General features: G+C 44.0%; 1 protein-coding gene across 1 annotated transcript; it reads right to left on the bottom strand.

The window, feature by feature from the left end:
* Positions 1-4080: 4080 nt before the first annotated feature.
* Positions 4081-9927, bottom strand: LOC124704619 (squalene synthase 1-like). The gene is made up of 14 exons (XM_047236890.1): positions 9745-9927; positions 9602-9644; positions 9393-9482; positions 9221-9296; positions 8602-8671; positions 7786-7929; positions 7574-7678; positions 7053-7199; positions 6470-6545; positions 5375-5463; positions 4735-4826; positions 4624-4663; positions 4436-4539; positions 4081-4332 (listed from the first exon to the last, which is right to left on the bottom strand). Exons 1-13 carry the CDS (start codon positions 9925-9927, stop codon positions 4483-4485), a joined length of 1212 nt encoding a protein of 403 aa, XP_047092846.1. The 3' UTR covers positions 4081-4332; positions 4436-4482.
* Between the last annotated feature and the right edge of the window lie 11114 nt (positions 9928-21041).

Genomic DNA, 21041 nt, shown 5'->3' with positions numbered 1-21041 from the left:
ATTATAAATAGGTCATTGGACCACCTAGCGACGACCACATACACTAGTGCGAACCGAAGGCGCGCCACCATCCTCGCTCCTCCATCACCTGAGCCAGGCAAAGTTTATCGTTGTAGAGCTTGTTCTAGTAGACAGACGGGAAGTTATCATGCTAAGTCCCTAAGGGCCAGCGCACAAGAGCAGCAACCATCATCAATGATGACAACCGTAGATTGAAAGGGGTTGGCCTGAAACCACACAATCGAACACGAAAGACGACCGGATCACGGGAGATCCGTCGGACACACAAGTACACATGCCCTCCACCGGTGCTAGATGCACCACCAGGATTGGACGGGGAAGACCTTATTCTGACTTCAGGAAGTAGCTGCCGCCTCACCATCCCGAAAAAGACACTGAAAACAAACTAAACGAAGAAGTGAAACCTTCCCGCCAGCGAGAGGCCGTGGTTCCGCCACACCTCAAAGGCCCCAAGACCACCTGAGGTGGAGCGGACCGGCAATGTCGCCGGTGAGAGGGACGAAACCCTTGATGGGTTTTAGAGCCGCCTCCCGATCGCCTTGCTGTCTTAATCTTTCCCCGTATAGTTTCGTTGGCCATTTAAACTTTGACGCAGATACAATTCAAACTAATATGCAAATGTAAGAGCATCTCCAACCGCGTCCCCCAAAGCGTCCCCCAAAGGCTTTTGGAGCGTGCCGAATAAAAAAACATTCTCAGTCGCGTCCCCCAAAGCCTCTTTTTGTTCGGCACGGCCCAATACGGTGTCCGGCGCCCCGAGCCAATCCCCGCCCCACGGGGGATGCTCCGGGGACACCGGACATACCAAAAAGCGAGGCGAGGCGTGGCGGGACCGACGCGTCAGCGGCACATTGAAGTTTAACCTAACGTCGCCTACCTCGCGACGGAATTTATTGGCGCGCAGCGATGGTGCAGTTCCCGCAGAGGTGCAGTGAAGCGTCTCGTCGTGCCTAGCTCTGTGTGTCAGCGTTAATGAGCGCCACCACTCCCCCGCCTCCCTCTGGCCTATAAAAAGGACCGTCCTCCCATCTTCCCTCACACACAAACCCTAGCGCCTCTCTCCCCAACCCTAGCCGCCACCATCTCAAGAGTTGATGCCATGTCTGGTAGAGGCGGAGATCGAGGTCGAGGTCGCGGCCGTGGTCATGGCCGCGGCAGAGCTGCACGCTCGCCGTCGCCCACCATCGTCTTCATCGTCGGACCTGTAGGAGGAGGAGCGGCAAGTGTTGTTCGAGTTCGTCGTCGTCCTCAAGGGCGACCCATTCGGCATCGAGAGGCTCCGGGACAAGTTCGCCAACTTCGTCGCCGGTGATGAGCCGGCATTGCTGCATCTGCGGGAGGCTTCCTGTGGCTGCTGCTGATGGATTGTGGACGTGATCCGCGACGCGCGCGGCAAGATGTACCTCCACATCGGCTGGGAGAAGTTCGCGCGCTACCACCACCTCCAAGCTAGCTATGTGCTCACGTTCTCCTACCTTGGCGAGCGCGACATGAGCGTCAAGGTGTTCGACGAGACGTGCTGCCACCAGCACTACCATGGCGACAACGACAAGGAGGATGACGACTGAAAGCATAGTGTTGTTTCTTCGCAGCAAAAATAGGCACGGAGGTTTCTGAATGTTCTTCCTCGAAAGAACCAACAGGGGTACCGTTAACAGCTGGATTTTCCAGTTTGGATGACTGGGCGTGACTGCGAGTGTTCTTTCTTGACAGCGAACACACGAAACATGCGATGCCATCCCTAGTTAGATTTTCTCATTTTACAATGTTTTAAATTTGTGTCAACCATGGTTCAAACTATTTATTAGTTTGTATAAACCATGTTCCAAACTACGTATTAGTTGATGTAAAACCATGTTTCTTCTCTCTATTTATATAAAAATGCAAAAAAAAAGTGTATTTTAGTGTTTTAAAAAGTTTGGGAGATGCAGCTGGGGAGCGATGTTCACCAAACGCGGCAAGAACAAAACACGTCCCCCAAACGCTCAATCCAACGCCGTTTGAAGGACGCGACTGGAGATGATCTAGGTATGTTGTAAGGGCATCTCCAGCGGCGCGACGCAAACGGACGCTGAGCGACCGTTTTCGTCCGCCGTGACCGGAAATGCGTCTAGCACCACCTCCAGCGGGGCGACGCAAAGTGACCGGGCCGTCCGCGGAGACGCAAACCTGGCCCAAATATGCGCCTGGGATGCGTCTCTGGCGGACGCTCGGCGGACACTTTCAGTCAAGCGGATGTTTCGTCGGGCCCGCCTGGCAGCGACCCTGCGTCGATGCGTCTTCTCAGCCAGTACTGGCAGCGAGGCGTCGTTTCGGCAGTCTGCGGCCGCGTAAATGGCGATGCCTCGCGTGGTGCGGCCATCGTCTACCTCTGCACACGTAGTAATGGCGATGCCACGCGTGGCGCGGCCGTCGCCCTGCCTCCGACCTATATATACAGGGGCGCGAGCATCTCATCTCCTCCCCACTAAACCCTAGCCGCCGCTGCCGTAGCGCCGCTTCCTCTCAGCCTCCAGCGGATCCACCATGAGCAGCGCCGGACGCGGGCAGGCTGCCGCGCCTCCACCTCCACCTTCACCTCCCACTCCACCTCCTCCGGCCTCGAGCTCCTCGAGGAGTTCGACTCCGAAGACAGCACGGCGACCTCCTCGACCCGGTCAGGGACGCCGCGGCCCTGGCACTCGCGGTGCAGGAAGCAGAGGAGGAGCTGGCGGGCCACGCGGCATTGGACGCCGAGCTGTAACAGCGCAGGCTGGCGGCCGCCGCTGCAGCAGAGGACTCCGACTCGGAGATATCTTGGTCCTCTGATGACCCTTATGCGCCGACGCCGGAGGAGAAGGCGGCGGAGCAGAGGGCCCTCGTCGAGTCTTTCGAGACGCTCAAGGACGACGCCACCAACGCGAGGCTGGAGCAGTGCCTGCAAGAGGACGCAGCGGCGCACCGAGCCATAGCGGCCACGCGGGAGGCGGCGGAGCGACGCAACGACGGTGTCGGCCCGTCAGGAAGCAAGTAGTCTAGGCCTATAGATCTATTTTGTATAGTTTTTATGTATTTTTATGTACTACTTTGAATGTTTTTAACTATGTTACAATTCAAAAAATAGGTCACTCCGGTGGGAGCACATCCAGACGCAAACGGACGAGCGGACAAAATATATCCACGGGGCAACGCAAACGGACGCTCGCGACCACTTTTAGGCGTCCGAAATGCGTCGCGCCGCTGAAGATGCCCTAATGCACCTATAGCAAGCTTCGACGGATGAGATGGATATGGCCTGACCTAGACAACGAAAGGACTGACTTTATATTCCTGTGATATACTATCTTGGAAGTACCCGAAAAGTCATATTGGATCATGGCCACCAGTGCTCTCAGCGTATTAAAAAATTTGAAAATTATATTTATATGTTTAAAAAATTATGTAATAAAATTCTAAAAGTACCTAATGATGTACCCCACTAACCTACAAAATCTCAATTTCAAATGTTTTGTTTTTTGACCTATACAAAAATGACAAAATCTGTTTTCTTTTTGTAGATTTGAATCACTATACTGAGATCTATGCATTTGTTATTTTTGTGCAGCCTAAAATACAAATTATTTTCAGTTGAAAATTTACACGATTATGGGATACAATACCGGCTACATCATGATTTATTTTCAGATTTTTTTGAAGCTTAAAAATATGATTTTTAATTTATTTTTCGAAATGAGATCACTGGTGCTCATGTGCACCAAATATACCACCGAAGTACTAACTGGATAATCCTGTTCGTGTCCCATCTCGTGTGGGTGAGCAACCGATACGCGACCGCTCCGAGCAGTTGCATGAGTTGGGCAAAACGTTTGGTACCTATTGTGGAAGAAAACTGAAAATTTTAATTCCGGAATGCAACAATGATTTCACAGCACGCAGGGGAAGTGACATCATCTACTACACAGCCATCGCCCTTGGCAATGATGACGTGTGGCAGGAATAACCATGCACCAGGATCTCCTTGTCAAGCTGAAGAATTCAGGAACAGGCTACCCACAAGCAGGTGTAATGAAATTGCACAAGTAGCACTGAAAATGGTATTTCCATATAGATAAGTCACAAATTAACAAAATGCAGTTGGCATCATTGTCTAACAAGGCACCACGCTAAATCCATATGATACATGTTACAAGTGTCTCATATTCAAACAACTTCAAGTTGAAACAACATAACTGATGACAAAATTAAAGAACAAAAGAATTAGCATGACATTAGGGTAGCACAATATCATGAAACCATATCCATCTGCATGCAGCAGGTACAGCATCTTGGAACCTACACAAATGAAATTCAGAATCAGCATTGGGAGCTTACAGATTTTCTCCAAATAAGATGTTAAAAACGAAATATTGTCAGTTTGTTACTTAAAACCTATTACCTTTAGGCTAGGTGGTGTATGAGTATAGAAGGACCATGTTGGCCGAATCACTTGGCATACAGCACACCCAAGAAAATAGCCACCAACAGAAGTGCAAGAATGATCTGAGGATGTCACATAAACTGCTTGAGAAATTTTTATAGTAACAGAGAACCTGCAGAATTTTCAACTTATAGATAAATACTCACCAGCATATGCCTATACCGTGACTTTTCCAGGTCGTATCCCCTACAGATTCAGAGAGTCAGTGAAGATGAAGGTGTCAGTACTAAAGTACAACCCTAAGTCATTCAACAAACCTTCTCTTTAATAAACCGGATGACTTGCAAGTTTTCTTTATTGCCTCTACACGCTTCCGTGTTAGCGCAGAACTTGGGTCATGATCATCAATCTAGACATGGCGACCAAACATATTATGCATAAAGTCACAGTCGTTATCATAAATCAGGAGATGGCGACCAAACATATTAGGCATAAAGTCACAGTTACGAAAAACAAAGATTGAATCCAAAGGTCCATCACTAACATCATGTATCAGTGAACAGTAATAAGGTTGGCTAAACTTTGCGATTTGGAGCAACACCAACAGACTGTCAAAAGTAAAGATGGTAAGTTTTATTCAAACATGCATAAAGTTAAAGGCTAAACACACCATCATCTTTAAGTGAAGCTACCTAGTTATGGATTTCTGAGGTCAAAAGTAAACATTCTAAGTTGAGGATTTCTGAGATAAAAAGTAAACATTCTAACTGATCCATACAACTATAGAACATTCAAGTGATCCATAAAACAATGGGAAACACTATTTGAAGTATTTTTCACTTTTGTGTAACATGGCATAATATCTTTTCTGTTACATGTACATGAAAAAAGATCTGAATCTTCTATTATATGCATGCTAGACTCTAGGTTTGTTTGGATAAGCATTCCAGAGCATACCTTCGACTCTATCAATGAAGAGAATTCATAGAAAGCAGAATAGACATCTGACATCGATTTTGTCTCATCAATTATTCGTGCAGTGAGCCCTGAGAGGTAGGGAGTACATGTTAAGTCACCGATCAGGTCAGAAGGAACATAAAAGATAACTACAAGACTGAAACATGTAAATTATATAATAAGCAGCATACACGTAAAAGTTGGGTCACAGGATTTCAAAACAGATGAATCTGATATGATTGCAGGTACAAAATAGAGGATTGCAAAGAAGAAGAAAACTGCAAGAAAAGTCATTTGGATGGAACACAGGGAAAATACAGGAAATGCGCCTCAATCCTACGTGATTGAGTGTAAAAAAGAGGTTAGAGTGGATGTTGAAATTCCTATGGGATTGGGGTGTAGGAATGCAATCCATAGGAACTCTCGAGGTATCATTCCTTTGACCCAAAGGGCTTCCTTGGAGAAAACAATCCTAGGGATTGAGAGTTCCTCCTAACTTCCTTTGAAAATCCTTCAATCCAAAGGGGCCCTTAGGGAAAAAACTATGCTTAGCTCCTTTCCTAATCTGATTAGAAAATCTTAGGTTGTTCTACTCAACTGTGAACCCATATGTCCGAGAAGAACAGAAAACCGTGAACTGCCCTAAAAGGTTCACAGATACACACCTTTCTCGATCAAATCCTCCCCAATAAATGCATAACATGCCTTTTCTCATATTAACCAAATTCAAGTATGCCCGTAATTTAACTACTGAGTCATAATTGATAAAGTGGATATTATGATACTTTGCGGATAAAATAAAATCAATAGAAATTACCAATCAAAGAAAAGGATAGAGTTGTATTTTCTGATGCCAAGGACTATCGAAGCAGTCTATGATGCACTTTTTTTTGTATCATTGATCAACTCCTAACCATATAAAATATGCACATGAAATGCATGTACTCCAAATGTGATATACAAAAGTAGAGCATCGCATAATATGTCACAAATTAAATTCCTAAACATAGTGTGACAATGTTGTCACACTGATATTTTCTGGCAAAATGAAGGCTAGCACAACTTGTCAACTTGAAGTAACTTAATATGTCTTACCACGCCTCATTTTAACAACTCCTCTGAAGACATTTACATTATTGTAGCAAATAGCACATGTCCCAATTGCCATTATCTGAAAAGATGAAACGGTTAGCCGTGAATCATTTAAATGGCCTCTCAGCCATGTAGTACGAGTGTACGACCAAAGGTATTAACATCAAAATAGTCAGATCCTTGTAACAGAAACTCTCTTTTACTACTGAGAACTATTTCAAGTGGCTAAAAGAATGTTGAGTATCGGTATGAAAAGAAAGTATGACTGGTCTGAAAGATATTGGCTACTTGCACTGATAACAGATCAATCCTGAAAGTAAAAAAACCTTGTACGTCGTACCCTTGGCTAAACCATAGCATTACTAACTGACTCAATCAGTAATAATACGTGAAGTACACTAATATGGAAAGCCTGTCTTTAAACGTATGTGCCTCCAAAACCAATTACATCCATGACCCAACAAAAGGAAGGTTCAGTTACCATAAATCATGTCTAGTACCATAAATCTATTATGAGCTATAACATGTCCACTGATACTGCTAGAGTGTGAAGACTGTAATAAGAATAACAAGCACTATAGTTTACCTGAGGTATTGCACAAAACCGAAAATTGGTATTATCCTTCAACGCTGACATGTATTGGAGGCAATCTTCAGCATGGATCAAAGCATTAGTCACCATATCATTCAAGCACTGTACTGCTTTTTCTGAATTTTCCTTATACTTGAGGTCCTGATATAGTAACCCAAAAATATTGCATTATTATAGATGAAAAATTGTAGAGTACTTTAAAGAATGTGCAAAAAAGGATGACAAAGGTGGAACAATTGTAGAGTTTCACAGTTGAGTATGTAAATAGATTGGATTAGGTAAATAGATTACATGATTAACTGCTTCATTAGATATTTTGATTACTGCCGAGTACCAGCTTTTATTATTTTCCCAAAGTATTGGAACAGAGGAATTTTGAATTTATTTATCATAGGATTCCAATGTAATTCCCTTGTTTCCACAAGACAGAAAACTGTGGATGTGTGATCATTTGCAATTATAGGATACCTGCAGCTAGTCGGGAGGAATAGATATAAATAAATGGATTGATGTACCTCAAGTTTATCCGCATATTTACTCCATATTTCTCGAGGCCAGAACATACGGCACTTTGGTATCTCATTTATGTCCTCCAAATAATCCCTTATTATATTGGTTTTCTGCAATTGAAGCCCAGCTATTAGCTACAGGGTGAATGTAAAAACGGTATCCATCCATTATGAGAGTGGAAATACAGATATTTGATTAAAATAATATTTATAAATACCTGCAGAAACAAACCCATTGAATTTGAAAGTTCATCTGAAGCCAGGTCTTCTGTCCCAGCAGCATGAAACAGCCTGGAAAGCCCATAGCCTACTAGCCCTGCTACATAGTGGCAGTACTCATTATAGTCTTCAACAGTTTCAACCTACAACCCAAAGTTGGTTCCCAATTAGTTCAAACAAATATCAATGTCAGCTTTAAATGATATTAATAATTATATATTAAACTCTGATATACAAACAGTACATTCTTCCTTTTAGCAGAGCTAACTAATATTTATTTGGGCCTTGCCAAAGAAAACTCCTTTACTCTTTAATTGTTAATTAGGTCCAGACAAAATATCTAAAAGTACTTCTATTCACAGATATATATTTAAGTCAAAGTGTTCGTTATGACAACTACATTTATCAATGCCATAATACCCACAAAGCACAGAAGTGAGCACAACATTATTACATTGCTATGAAAGCCAAAAATGGATTTTCAACAAAAATAGTAGCAGCCAAACAAGTGTGCTTATCAGGTAAATACCGGTAAAAGTGTTCATATGCTTTTGAATGTGTTACCAGATACTCACTTTTATGTAGCGCATTCTTATTTTTTCATTCATTAAGTTCCATATGTTACTAGCAAGTATCAGACTTCAAATGCTACAGAAATATGACATACAAAAAATGTAATAAAGGGGTGGAATACAAACAGCATCCTACGTTGATTAAAAATTGAAGGCTCTGCCTCATGCTAAAATAACATGAACATTTATACATAAAGTTACTCTATAAACACTTTATATTTCGATTGATCTAGGCTAACAGACCTCCTGGCATATAAATTTTGCCATCCCTGCTCCCATTCGCCTAGTGATCTCTTCAATTGCCTTTTGATATCTGAAAAAAATGAAATGTAATTATTTTCTGCAAAGGCTTCAAATGAACTTTACTGTACTTAAATGAGAAGGAAGAAAGCTCCATTTGCAGCATGTGAAGTAGTACTACGCTGACTTTAGTAGCCCGGTCCAAGAGATGGACACTGGATCTGTATCTTTCGCTTGTTTTGAGCTGAATGAATGGGCGAAACACATCTAGTATCTTAAAATGTCTCCAAAAGCATGGCTCGCAAATAAAATGCCATTTCACATTTACAAAATTTGTAATGAAGTCTCTTACTAGTTTTCCAGATGGCACACTTAAATACCCAACGAAAGCTCCCTATATAGAAAAGCCCTTAATTTAATTTATTTCAAGGGACATGAGTGCTGACTGAATGATTGGGTTAGAAAAAGTCTTGAGTTTACTAATTTTGGGTGACATCAGTACTGACTGATTGGCCTGTTACCAAAGTAATTTAGTTTTTTTAATTTGACATCAGTCAAGTTGGGAGATTGATAAGCTGAGAAAATAGCAGCCACTCTGAAACATGGAACGGAAACTAATTACCCTTGACCCAGTTCGAGGAAGGCCGTGGAGAGAAGCCTGAAGTTATCCATGAGCACTTTGTAGTGGTTTGTGCCACCTGATGAAGGTCAAACACGATCAGATTAACAGGAACAGCATGGTAAGACAGCAGAATAGCCGCTTGTTCTAAGGAGAGATGGCGTATCGTACATACATGAAAAACGCCAGTTGGGGTTGTAGATGTGTTGGTAGAAATCGACGAGGATGGGCAGCTTGACGTCGTTAGCGACGCTGGTGTCGTCCTCTGCGGTGGTAGTAGTAATCACAGTGAGCGTTGGTCTTAAAACGGAAAGCAATTATGAACTTGACATAATATCACACAAAATCCCCAGTTTGTCCAGGGCCCGTGGGGTTAGTGCTCACCGACTGTGTCGAGGGCCCGGAGCACGAGGTAGAAGATGCAGACCTGCACAACATGAGCGGCCGCGTTTCAGTCCAAATCCGGTGTCTCGAATCGGAGCGAATCTGTTTGCCGGGGTGGGGAAGGGAGGAGGAGGGGTGCTTACGGCATTGCGTAGTTCTGGTCCGAGCTGCTGGATGACGAGCGCGAAGCTGCGGGAGACCTTCTGCAGCATGTCGTAGCAGAAGGCCCAGTGCTCCTCGGGCGGGATCTGGCGCTTGATCTGCCCCGCCGCGACGCGCAGCTTGACCAGCGCCACCACCTCCTCCGGCCGCGACAGCGCCCCCATCCCCACGAACCCCCAACCCCAAATCAAATCTCCGCTCCCCTCGCTTCACGAACAGCGATCCAATCGAGCGGCGGCGGCAGGAACCGGGTGGATCCTATGGGCGAACGCGATGATGCCGAGGCGGGGCTGCTCCTGCTTGGCGTGCGTGCGCCGTGCGGTGGCGGGGGTTGTCGCCGTCCGGCGCGCCGGTTTGGCTATTTGTTGTTCCGTGGCTGGCTGCGGCTACAGTCTGCTCCGGTGGTGATCTGTTGCCACACGGCGTGGGGAAGTGGAGCGCCGGCTGGTGACCATGACGTGCGGGGCCCATAGGGCGGGCCCGCGGTGTCAGCCGGTGGTACGGGCCCCCGGAGTAGAGTCCAGGTGGGTCAGTGGATCGGGATACGGCCACATGGAGCGAGCTGGACGGAGGATCGCGTCGCATCGCATCACATCGGTCCAGTTCCTGCCTGGTCAGCCGATATAGATTTTTTAACAAAAAACGATAAGTAGTATAGATTATGAATTTAAGATAGCGCGATCCATTAAATCTTGCACCACGCCGCCTGCGTGCCAACCCACATGCCAAATAAATGTGGTTCCACGTTCACGCCTCCTCCAACCACGTCTCACAAGATATTGCACATCGCTGACCATCCCGGAAGATCAGGAGAGAAATCCTCCACTCCACGGCCATCCCATCTTAACAAAACAAAACAAAAAATTCCTTCATTCCACCTTAATTTGCACCACCGTATATTATGTTATAGCAGCATCATTGCAATACTTTTTTGCCGGTTTGCCGCTACATTGGCCTTCTCCGAAGCTTCTTCTCTAGCGTTCGTTCATTTTTTTTCGTCTCTCCTTTCATTTATTTATTCTCTAAAAGGCATGAGAGAGAGAGAGAGAGTCTCAAGCACCCCACGACAAGATTTGAAGCATCGAAGCAACATTTTGTAGTCGACGCCCAGAATCGCCGCAACATCTCGCTCTTGTGTCTGTAGCAAAACGGACACAAGTTTGCGGCATCTCGAAAGAAAGTGTGCAGCATCAAGAATTTACACAAGTATGGGACCACTGATCTCGCCACCCCAAGCTCGCAAGGGGCGAATCGGACTCGCCAAATACTCTCCGACAATGGATTCGGCCATCTTAGACCCATTCTCATCACTATTGCCTTCGCTCGAGTTTTAGCAAAAATCTCCACCTTAAAATCAATCATGGCAACAAGCTCCACGACCTAGGCGTAATCATCCTCCCCTTGTACCATATCGTTTTCAAAGAAGAAAAAAAAACACCAAACCAAGTTGAAGCTCTCAACCCATACGGTAATAGCTCGGACATGTAGCGACTGGTGCAGCTAGGGGATGGAGACCGGTCGGGTGATGTATACAGAGATTTGTTCAAAAAAAATGTATATGATGATTGATTCACGTATATGATGATTGATTCACCTTTACTGAATATCAAATTCTCACGCAGCTACGCTATTTGGAAGGAGCGAGTGCATCCTGTGGTGGCCACGTCGCCTCAACGTCATAATTCCTTCTTCATCCTCTCGCTTCTCTTCCATATCTAACACCTACCGGTCAAGTTGTAGCCCGTGATGCCAAGATAGAGGTATTATAGGCGAGCACTACCATTAGGTTAGTGTTGGGGGCTCGAGTCGCCAGCAACTTACAGATGGGGTAGCTTTCGATGATGTCAAAGAAGAAGGCTGCGCTGGGGATAGATGTCATGGTGGTGGCAAACTGACCAGCTGGGTTTTCTACACCACAACAGGGTTATCGCAATACTTAACAACATCAAATATTTATTATAAGATCGATCCTAAGGGAGCTTTGCAGAATGCACACTACACAACCCCGCGACTGCGTTGTCAATGCAGCCACGTTCACACCCAAACCATGGTTTGGAAATATCATATTCTATAGGTTGCTACGGAACCACCTGTAATCAACCAGATAGTTTAAAGTAGTTTATGAATGAGAACAAAGCAACAATTAAGTAACAAGTAAAAGTAAACTAGAAAAAAAACTTCAAGAGGTGAACAAGTGGGGAGAGAATTAATGCAATGAAACACTCAAGCAACGTGGTGTATAGGTGGTGTATAGGTGATGCATCATTGTTTACTATATGTTTGATGGTCCCTGACATACCATTGTCCGATTACATGTCCCACTTAAGACAACTCAATTTTCCACTCCCTTTGCTTGTATTCCACAAGTCATTAGGAGATATTAAGATCGTAAAGATCAGCAGAGATTTGTTCCTCATAAGATAGATATCCAGACTGTCACTAGTGGGTCAAATAATTCGTCACAAAATACCTAACTATATCATGTGTGGCCTTGGGAGTTGGATGTATCCAACTACACCAATGGATCTAACATCTCCAATCACTAAGATAATCAAATGAATAGAAAACACATTGAATAAACATAAACTCGTATGACTCTAGATCACAACACCATCCACATATTACAACCCATCAAGGAGACCATGGTGGGGAAATAAGGAGCAACGGTGATGAAGATGGTGATTTCGTAGGCGATGTGCGGGCGGCGGCACATAGCCTCTCCCCGGTGGTGGCTCCTTGGTGGTCTTCGTCCCCGGCCTCCCTTCAATGTTGATTGAAATCCTTTGGTGTCACAGCGGCATGTCTACGCCATGATGGAGGTGTAGCGGAGGATGGACATGGAGGCGATGAAAACTGGAATAAGGTCTAGCTTGATGGATTTCTCTTTCTGGCTAGGGTTTTCCTCTCATTTTATAGCCCCGCGGAGGTCGGTTTTGCGACCAGGGCAAGCCCTGCGCTAGATATGGCTCTCATGCCTTCACAAATTTTGTTCGGTTTGACGAAATGTTCCTCGAGGAGGGTGGTATGGTCATCCAGTACGGTCATGAATGATTGTACCACACGTCGTTAAAACTGTTGGATCATGCAGTAATTTGGGCATTATTTCTTCATATGAACTCCGATTTAGATGTTCTTTGGATTGTTTGATTCGTATGGACGAGGTACACAACACCATTGTCTTGGATATTTGTTATATTATGATGGAAAATTGACTCCTTTCCACCCTTGAAATGGCAAGTCATGGTTCCTGTAACTCCTCCATTTTACCTCCCTCACTACAAGAAACGTTCTGATAGACAACGTCCCAAAATCATCCGCTAAGGGGTATTTTTCGTCGCCTATGGGCCTAACCCGACGATATGGGTTCTGTTGTCGAAACTGCGTCAGGCAAAGTCCTACGACGATTTTTTCGGTCCGTCGCGTGATGCGCGTGAGACACACGTCCGTTGGGAACCCCAAGAGGAAGGTGTGATGTGCACAGCAGTAAGTTTTCCCTCAGAAAGAAACCAAGGTTTATCGAACCAGTAGGAGCCAAGAAGCACGTTGAAGGTTGTTGGTGGCGGAGTGTAGTGCGGCGCAACACCAGGGATTCCGGCGCCAACGTGGAACCTGCACAACACAATCACAGTACTTTGCCCCAACGTAACAGTGATGTTGTCAATCTCACCGGTTTGCTGTAAACAAAGGATTAGATGTATAGTGTGGATGATGATGATTGTTTGCGAAGAACAGTAAAGAACAATTGAAGTAGATTGTATTTCAGATGTAAAAAATAGGACCGGGGTCCACAGTTCACTAGTGGTGTCTCTCCCATAAGGTAAACAGATGTTGGGTGAACAAATTACAGTTGGACAATTGACAAATAAAGAAGGCATAACAATGCACATACATATATCATGATGAGTACTATGAGATTTAATCAGGGCATTACGACAAAGTACATAGACCGCTATCCAGCATGCATCTATGCCTAAAAAGTCCACTTTCGAGTTATCATCCGAACCCTTCCAGGTATTAAGTTGCAAGCAACGGACAATTGCATTAAGTATGTTGCGTAATGTAATCAACACGAATATCCTTAGACAAAGCATCGATGTTTTATCCCTAGTGGCAACGAGACATCCACAACCTTAGAACTTTCGTCACTCGTCCCGGATTTAATGGAGGCATGAACCCACTATCGAGCATAAATACTCCCTCTTGGAGTCACAAGTATCAACTTGGCCATAGCCTCTACTAGCAACGGAGAGCATGCAAGAACATAAATAACATATATGATAGATTGATAATCAACTTGACATAGTATTCAATATTCATCGGATCCCAACAAACACAACATGTAGCATTACAAATAGATGATCTTGATCATGATAGGCAGCTCACATGATCTAACATGATAGCACAATGAGGAGAAGACGACCATCTAGCTACTGCTAAGGACCCATAGTCCAGGGGTGAACTACTCACACATCGATCCGGAGGCGATCATGGCAATGAAGAGACCTCCGGGAGATGATTCCCCTCTCCGAGCACGGTGCGGGAGGCGATCTCCCGAATCCCCCGAGATGGGATTGGCGGCGACTGCGTCTCTGGAAGGTTTTCCGTATCGTGGCTCTCGGTACAGAGGGTTTCGCGACGAAGGCTTTAAGTAGGCGGAAGGGCGGAGTCGGAGGAGTCACGGGGGGCCCACACGCTAGGGCCGCGTGGGCCCCCCTTAGGCCGCGCCGCCCTAGTGTGGCGGCGCCGCGTGGCCTGATGTCTACTTCCCCCTCCTTTTCCTGTAGACAGTGTTGGGCCTCCAAGAGCAGAGGTTTCTAGAACAGCAGCAAGTTTTCCCTTAAGTGGATCACCCAAGGTTTATCGAACTCAGGGAGGAAGAGGTCAAAGATATCCCTCTCATGCAACCCTGCAACCACAAAGCAAGAAGTCTCTTGTGTCCCCAACACACCAAATAGGTGCACTAGTTCGGCGAAGAGATAGTGAAATACCGGTGGTATGAATAAGTATGAGCGGTAGCAACGGTGCCGTGAAAATAGCTTGTCGGCGTGTAGTTGATGGTGGTAGTATTGCAGACGAGTAGTAACACGGTGAAACGATGAAACAAGCGTAGTAACGCAGCAGTATTTAGGAACAAGGCCTAGGGATTAGACTTTCACTAGTGGACACTCTCAACATTGATCACATAACGAGAATAGATAAATGCATACTCTACACTCTTGTTGGATGATGAACACATTGCGTAGGATTACACGAACCCTCAATGCCGGAGTTAACAAGCTCCACAATTACTGTTCATATTTTAGTAACCTTGTAGTGTAAGATAGATCAACGGACTAAACCAAGTACTAACATAGCATGCACACTGTCACCTTCATGCATATGTAGGAGGAATAGATCACATCAATATTATCATAGCAATAGTTAACTTCGCAATCTACAAGAGATCATGATCATAGCATAAACCAAGTACTAACACGGTGCACACACTGTCACCTTTACACACGTGCAGGAGGAATAAAACTACTTTAATAACTTTGCTAGAGTAGCACATAGATAAATTGTGATACAAACTCATATGAATCTCAATCATGTAAAGCACCTCATGAGATCATTGTATTGAGGTTCATGGAAGAGAGATGAACCACATAGCTACCGGTACAGCCCCGAGCCTCGATGGTGGATTACTCCCTCCTCATCATGGAGGCAGCGATGGCGGTGAAGATGGCGGTGAAGACGGCAGTGGAGATGGCTCCGGGGGCAATTCCCCGTCCCGGCAGGGTGCCGGAACAGAGACTTCTGTCCCCCGAATTGGAGTTTCGCGATGGCGGCGGCGTCACAGTAACTTTTCTGGAGTTTCGTCAATTGTATCAGGGTTTTCGCAACGGAGGCTTTAAATAGGCGAAGAGGCGGCGCGAGGAGGGCTTACTGGGGGCCACACCATAGGGCGGCGCGGCCCCCTCCGGCCGCGCCGTGGTGTGGTGTGGGGCCCCCGTGGCTTCCTCTCGGCGGCTCTCGGGTGTTCTGGATGGTTCCGGGAAAAATAGGAACCTGGGCGTTGATTTCGTCCGATTCCGAGAATATTTCCTTACTAGGATTTCCGAAACCAAAAACAGCAGAAAACGAGAACCGGCACTTCGGCATCTTGTTAATAGGTTAGTTCCGGAAAATGCACGAATATGACATAAAGTGTGCATAAAACATGTAGATAACATCAATAATGTGGCATGGAACATAAGAAATTATCGATACGTCGGAGACGTATCAGCATCCCCAAGCTTAGTTCTGCTCGTCCCGAGCAGGTAAAACGATAACAAAGATAATTTCTGGAGTGTCATGCCATCATAAACTTGATCATACTATTTGTAAAGCATATGTAGTGAATGCAGCGATCCAAAACAATGGTCATGACATGAGTAAACAAATGAATCATAAAGCAAAGACTTTTCATGAATAGCACTTCAAGACAAGCATCAATAAGTCTTGCATAAGAGTTAACTCATAAAGCAATAATTCAAAATAAAGGCATTGAAGCAACACAAAGGAAGATGAAGTTTCAGCGGTTGCTTTCAACTTGTAACATGTATATCTCATGGATATTGTCAACATAGAGTAATATAATAAGTGCAATATGCAAGTATGTAGGAATCAATGCACAGTTCACACAAGTGTTTGCTTCTTGAGGTGGAGAGAAATAGGTGAACCGACTCAACATAAAAGTAAAAGAATGGTCCTCATAGAGGAAAAGCATCGATTGCTATATTTGTGCTAGAGCTTTGATTTTGAAAACATGAAACAATTTTGTCAACGGTAGTAATAAAGCATATGTATCATGTAAATTATATCTTACAAGTTGCAAGCCTCATGCATAGTATACTAATAGTGCCCGCACCTTGTCCTAATTAGCTTGGACTACCGGATCATCGCAATGCACATGTTTTAACCAAGTGTCACAATGGGGTACCTCTATGCCGCTCGTACAAAGGTCTAAGGAGAAAGCTCGCATTGGATTTCTCGCTATTGATTATTCTCAACTTAGACATCCATACCGGGACAACATAGACAACAGATAATGGACTCCTCTTTTATGCATAAGCATGTAACAACAATTAATAATTTTCTCATATGAGATTGAGGATATTTGTCCAAAACTCGAAACTTCCACCATGGATCATGGCTTTAGTTAGCGGCCCAATGTTCTTCTCTAACAATATGCATGCTTAACCATAAGGTGGTAGATCTCTCTTACTTCAGACAAGACGAACATGCATAGCAACTCACATGAAATTCAACAAAGAATAGTTGATGGCGTCCCCAGTAACATGGTTATCGCACAACAAGCAACTTAATAAGAGATAAAGTGCATAAGTACATATTCAATACCACAATAGTTTTTAAGCTATTTGTCCCATGAGCTATATATTGCAAGGCGGATGATGGAAATTTAAAGGTAGCACTCAAGCAATTTACTTTGGAATGGCGGAGAAATACCATGTAGTAGGTAGGTATGGTGGACACAAATGGCATAGTGGTTGGCTCAAGGATTTTGGATGCATGAGAAGTATTCCCTCTCGATACAAGGTTTAGGCTAGCAAGGTTTATTTGAAACAAACACAAGGATGAACCGGTGCAGCAAAACTCACATAAAAGACATATTGAAAACATTATAAGACTCTACACCGTCTTCCTTGTTGTTCAAAACTCAATACTAGAAATTATCTAGACCTTAGAGAGACCAAATATGCAAACCAAATTTTAGCATGCTCTATGTATTTCTTCATTAATGGGTGCAAAGTATATGATGTAAGAGCTTAAACATGAGCACAACAATTGCCAAGTATCACATTACCCAAGACATTTATAGCAATTACTACATGTATCATTTTCCAATTCCAACCATATAACAATTTAACGAAGAAGAAACTTCGCCATGAATATTATGAGTAGAAACTAAGGACATACTTGTCCATATGCTACAGCGGAGCGTGTCTCTCTCCCACACAAGCATGATGTAATCCAATTTATTCAAACACAAACAAAAACAAAAACAAACAGACGCTCCAAGTAAAGTACATAAGATGTGATCGAATAAAAATATAGTTTCAAGGGAGGAACCTGATAATGTTGTCGATGAAGAAGGGGATGCCTTGGGCATCCCCAAGCTTAGACGCTTGAGTCTTCTTGATATATGCAGGGGTGAACCACGGGGGCATCCCCAAGCTTAGACTTTTCACTCTTCTTGATCATAGTATATCATCCTCCTCTCTTGATCCTTGAAAACTTCCTTCACACCAAACTTCTCATAAACTTCATTAGAGCGGTTAGTACATAATCAAAAACTCACATGTTCAGAGGTGACACAATCATTCTTAACACTTCGGACATTGCTCAAAGCTACTCGGAAGGTAATGGAACAAAGAAATCCACCCAACACAGTGAAAGAAGCAATGCGAAATAAAAGGCAGAATCTGTCAAAACAGAACAGTCCGTAAAGACGAATTTCTAATAAATACTTCCGTTGCTCAGATCAGAAAACTTAAAACTAATGAAAGTTGCGTACATATCTGAGGAACACGCACGTAAATTGTCATATTTTTCTGATTTTTCTACAGAGAAAACAGCCCAGATTCGTGACAGATAGAAATCTGTTTCTGCGCAGAAATCCAAATCTAGTATCAACCTTCGATTAGAGGCTTCACTTGGCACAACAAAACACAAAACTAAGATAAGGAGAGGTTGCTACAGTAGTAAACAACTTCCAAGACACAAATATAAAATAAAGTACTGTAGCAAAATAACACATGGGTTATCTCCCAAGAAGTTCTTTCTTTATAGCCATTAAGATGGGCTCGCAGCTTTAATGATGCACTCGCAAGAAATAGTATTTGAAGCAAAAGAGAGCATCAAGAGGCAAATTCAAAACACATTTAAGTCTAACATGCTTCCTATGCATAGGAATCTTGTAAATAAACAAGTTCATGAAGAGCAAAGTAACAAGCATAGGAAGATAAAACAAGTGTAGCTTCAAAAATTTCAAGCACATAGAGAGGTGTTTTAGTAACATGAAAATTTCTACAACCATATTTTCCTCTCTCATAATAACTTTCAGTAGTGTCATGAGCAAACTCAACAATATAACTATCACATAAAGCATTCTTATCATGAGTCTCATGCATAAAATTATTACTACTCTCAACATAAGCATAGTTATTCTTATTAATTGTAGTAGGAGCAAATTCAACAAAGTAGCTATCATTATTATTCTCATCAAGTGTAGGAGGCATAGTATTATCATCATAAAAATTACTCTCCATAGTAGGCGGCACTAAAAGACCAATATCATTATAATCATCATAAATAGGAGGCAAAGTATCATCAAAGAAAATTTTCTCCTCAATGCTTGGGGGACTAAAAAGATCATGCTCATCAAAACCAGCTTCCCCAAGCTTAGAATTTTCCATATCATTAGCAACAATGGTGTTCAAAGCGTTCATACTAATATCATTGCTACTAGCATGCAAATGAGATTCCATAGGTTTTTTAATTTTCGCATTAAACCATTCATGTCTTGACTCAGGAAATAGAATAAAAAGCTCACAGATGTTTTCCATTATGCCTTACTAGTGTAAACAAGAAACAAAAAGATGCAATTGCAGGATCTAAAGGAAATAGCTTCGAGTACTTACGGCGCCGGGAAATAGCTTAGTAGCCGAGATCCGGAGGGTGAGTACCTTTTACCTTTCCTCCCCGGCAACGGCGCCGTGAAAACAGCTTGATGTCTACTTCCCCTCCTTTTCCTGTAGACAGTTGTTGGGCCTCCAAGAGCAGAGGTTTGTAGAACAGCGGCAAGTTTTCCCTTAAGTGGATCACCCAAGGTTTATCGAACTCGGGGAGGAAGAGGTCAAAGATATCCCTCTCATGCAACCCTGCAACCACAAAGCAAGAAGTCTCTTGTGTCCCCAACACACCAAATAGGTGCACTAGTTCGGCGAAGAGATAGTGAAATACAGGTGGTATGAATAAGTATGAGCGAGTAGCAACGGTGCCGGAAAATAGCTTGCTGGCGTGTAGTTGATGGTGGTAGTATTGCAGCGATAGTAACACAGGTGAAACGATAAACAAGCGTAGTAACGCGGCGGTATTTAGGAACAAGGCCTAGGGATTAGACTTTCACTAGTGGACACTCTCAACATTGATCACATAACGAGAATAGATAAATGCATACTCTACACTCTTGTTGGATGATGAACACATTGCGTAGGATTACACGAACCCTCAATGCCGGAGTTAACAAGCTCCACAATTCTTGTTCATATTTTAGTAACCTTGTAGTGTAAGATAGATCAACGAGACTAAACCAAGTACTAACATAGCATGCACACTCGTCACCTTCATGCATATGTAGGAGGAATAGATCACATCAATATTATCATAGCAATAGTTAACTTCGCAATCTACAAGAGATCATGATCATAGCATAAACCAAGTACTAACACGGTGCACACACTTGTCACCTTTACACACGTGCGAGGAGGAATAAAACTACTTTAATAACTTTGCTAGAGTAGCACATAGATAAATTGTGATACAAACTCATATGAATCTCAATCATGTAAAGCACCTCATGAGACCATTGTATTGAGGTTCATGGAAGAGAGATGAACCACATAGCTACCGGTACAGCCCCGAGCCTCGATGGTGGATTACTCCCTCCTCATCATGGAGGCAGCGATGGCGGTGAAGATGGCGGTGAAGACGGCAGTGGAGATGGCTCCGGGGGCAATTCCCCGTCCCGGCAGGGTGCCGGAACAGAGACTTCTGTCCCCCGAATTGGAGTTTCGCGATGGCGGCGGCGTCACAGTAACTTTTCTGGAGTTTCGTCAATTGTATCAGGGTTTTCGCAACGGAGGCTTTAAATAGGCGAAGAGGCGGCGCAGGAGGGCTTCTGGGGGGCCCACACCATAGGGCGGCGCGGCCCCCCCTCTGGCCGCGCCAGGGTGTGGTGTGGGGCCCCCAGGGCTTCCCTCTGGCGGCTCTCGGGTGTTCTGGATGGTTCCGGGAAAAATAGGAACCTGGGCGTTGATTTCGTCCGATTCCGAGAATATTTCCTTACTAGGATTTCTGAAACCAAAAACAGCGAGAAAACAGGAACCGGCACTTCGGCATCTTGTTAATATGTTAGTTCCAGAAAATGCACGAATATGACATAAAGTGTGCATAAAACATGTAGATAACATCAATAATGTGGCATGGAACATAAGAAATTATCGATACGTCGGAG

This window comes from Lolium rigidum, chromosome 3 (genome assembly GCF_022539505.1).
Source record: "Lolium rigidum isolate FL_2022 chromosome 3, APGP_CSIRO_Lrig_0.1, whole genome shotgun sequence".
Classification (NCBI taxonomy): domain Eukaryota; kingdom Viridiplantae; phylum Streptophyta; class Magnoliopsida; order Poales; family Poaceae; genus Lolium; species Lolium rigidum.
This window is presented reverse-complemented; position numbering and strand designations above follow the sequence as displayed.

Coding starts and splice junctions, on each gene's coding strand:
- LOC124704619 (XM_047236890.1), bottom strand. CDS start 9,927: ATGGGGGCGCTGTCGCGGCCGGAGGAGGTGGTGGCGCTGGTCAAGCTG. Junction 9,645..9,744: donor GACCAGAACTACGCAATGCC/GTAAGCACCCCT, acceptor CATGTTGTGCAG/GTCTGCATCTTCTACCTCGT. Junction 9,483..9,601: donor CCGGGCCCTCGACACAGTCG/GTGAGCACTAAC, acceptor CTACCACCGCAG/AGGACGACACCAGCGTCGCT.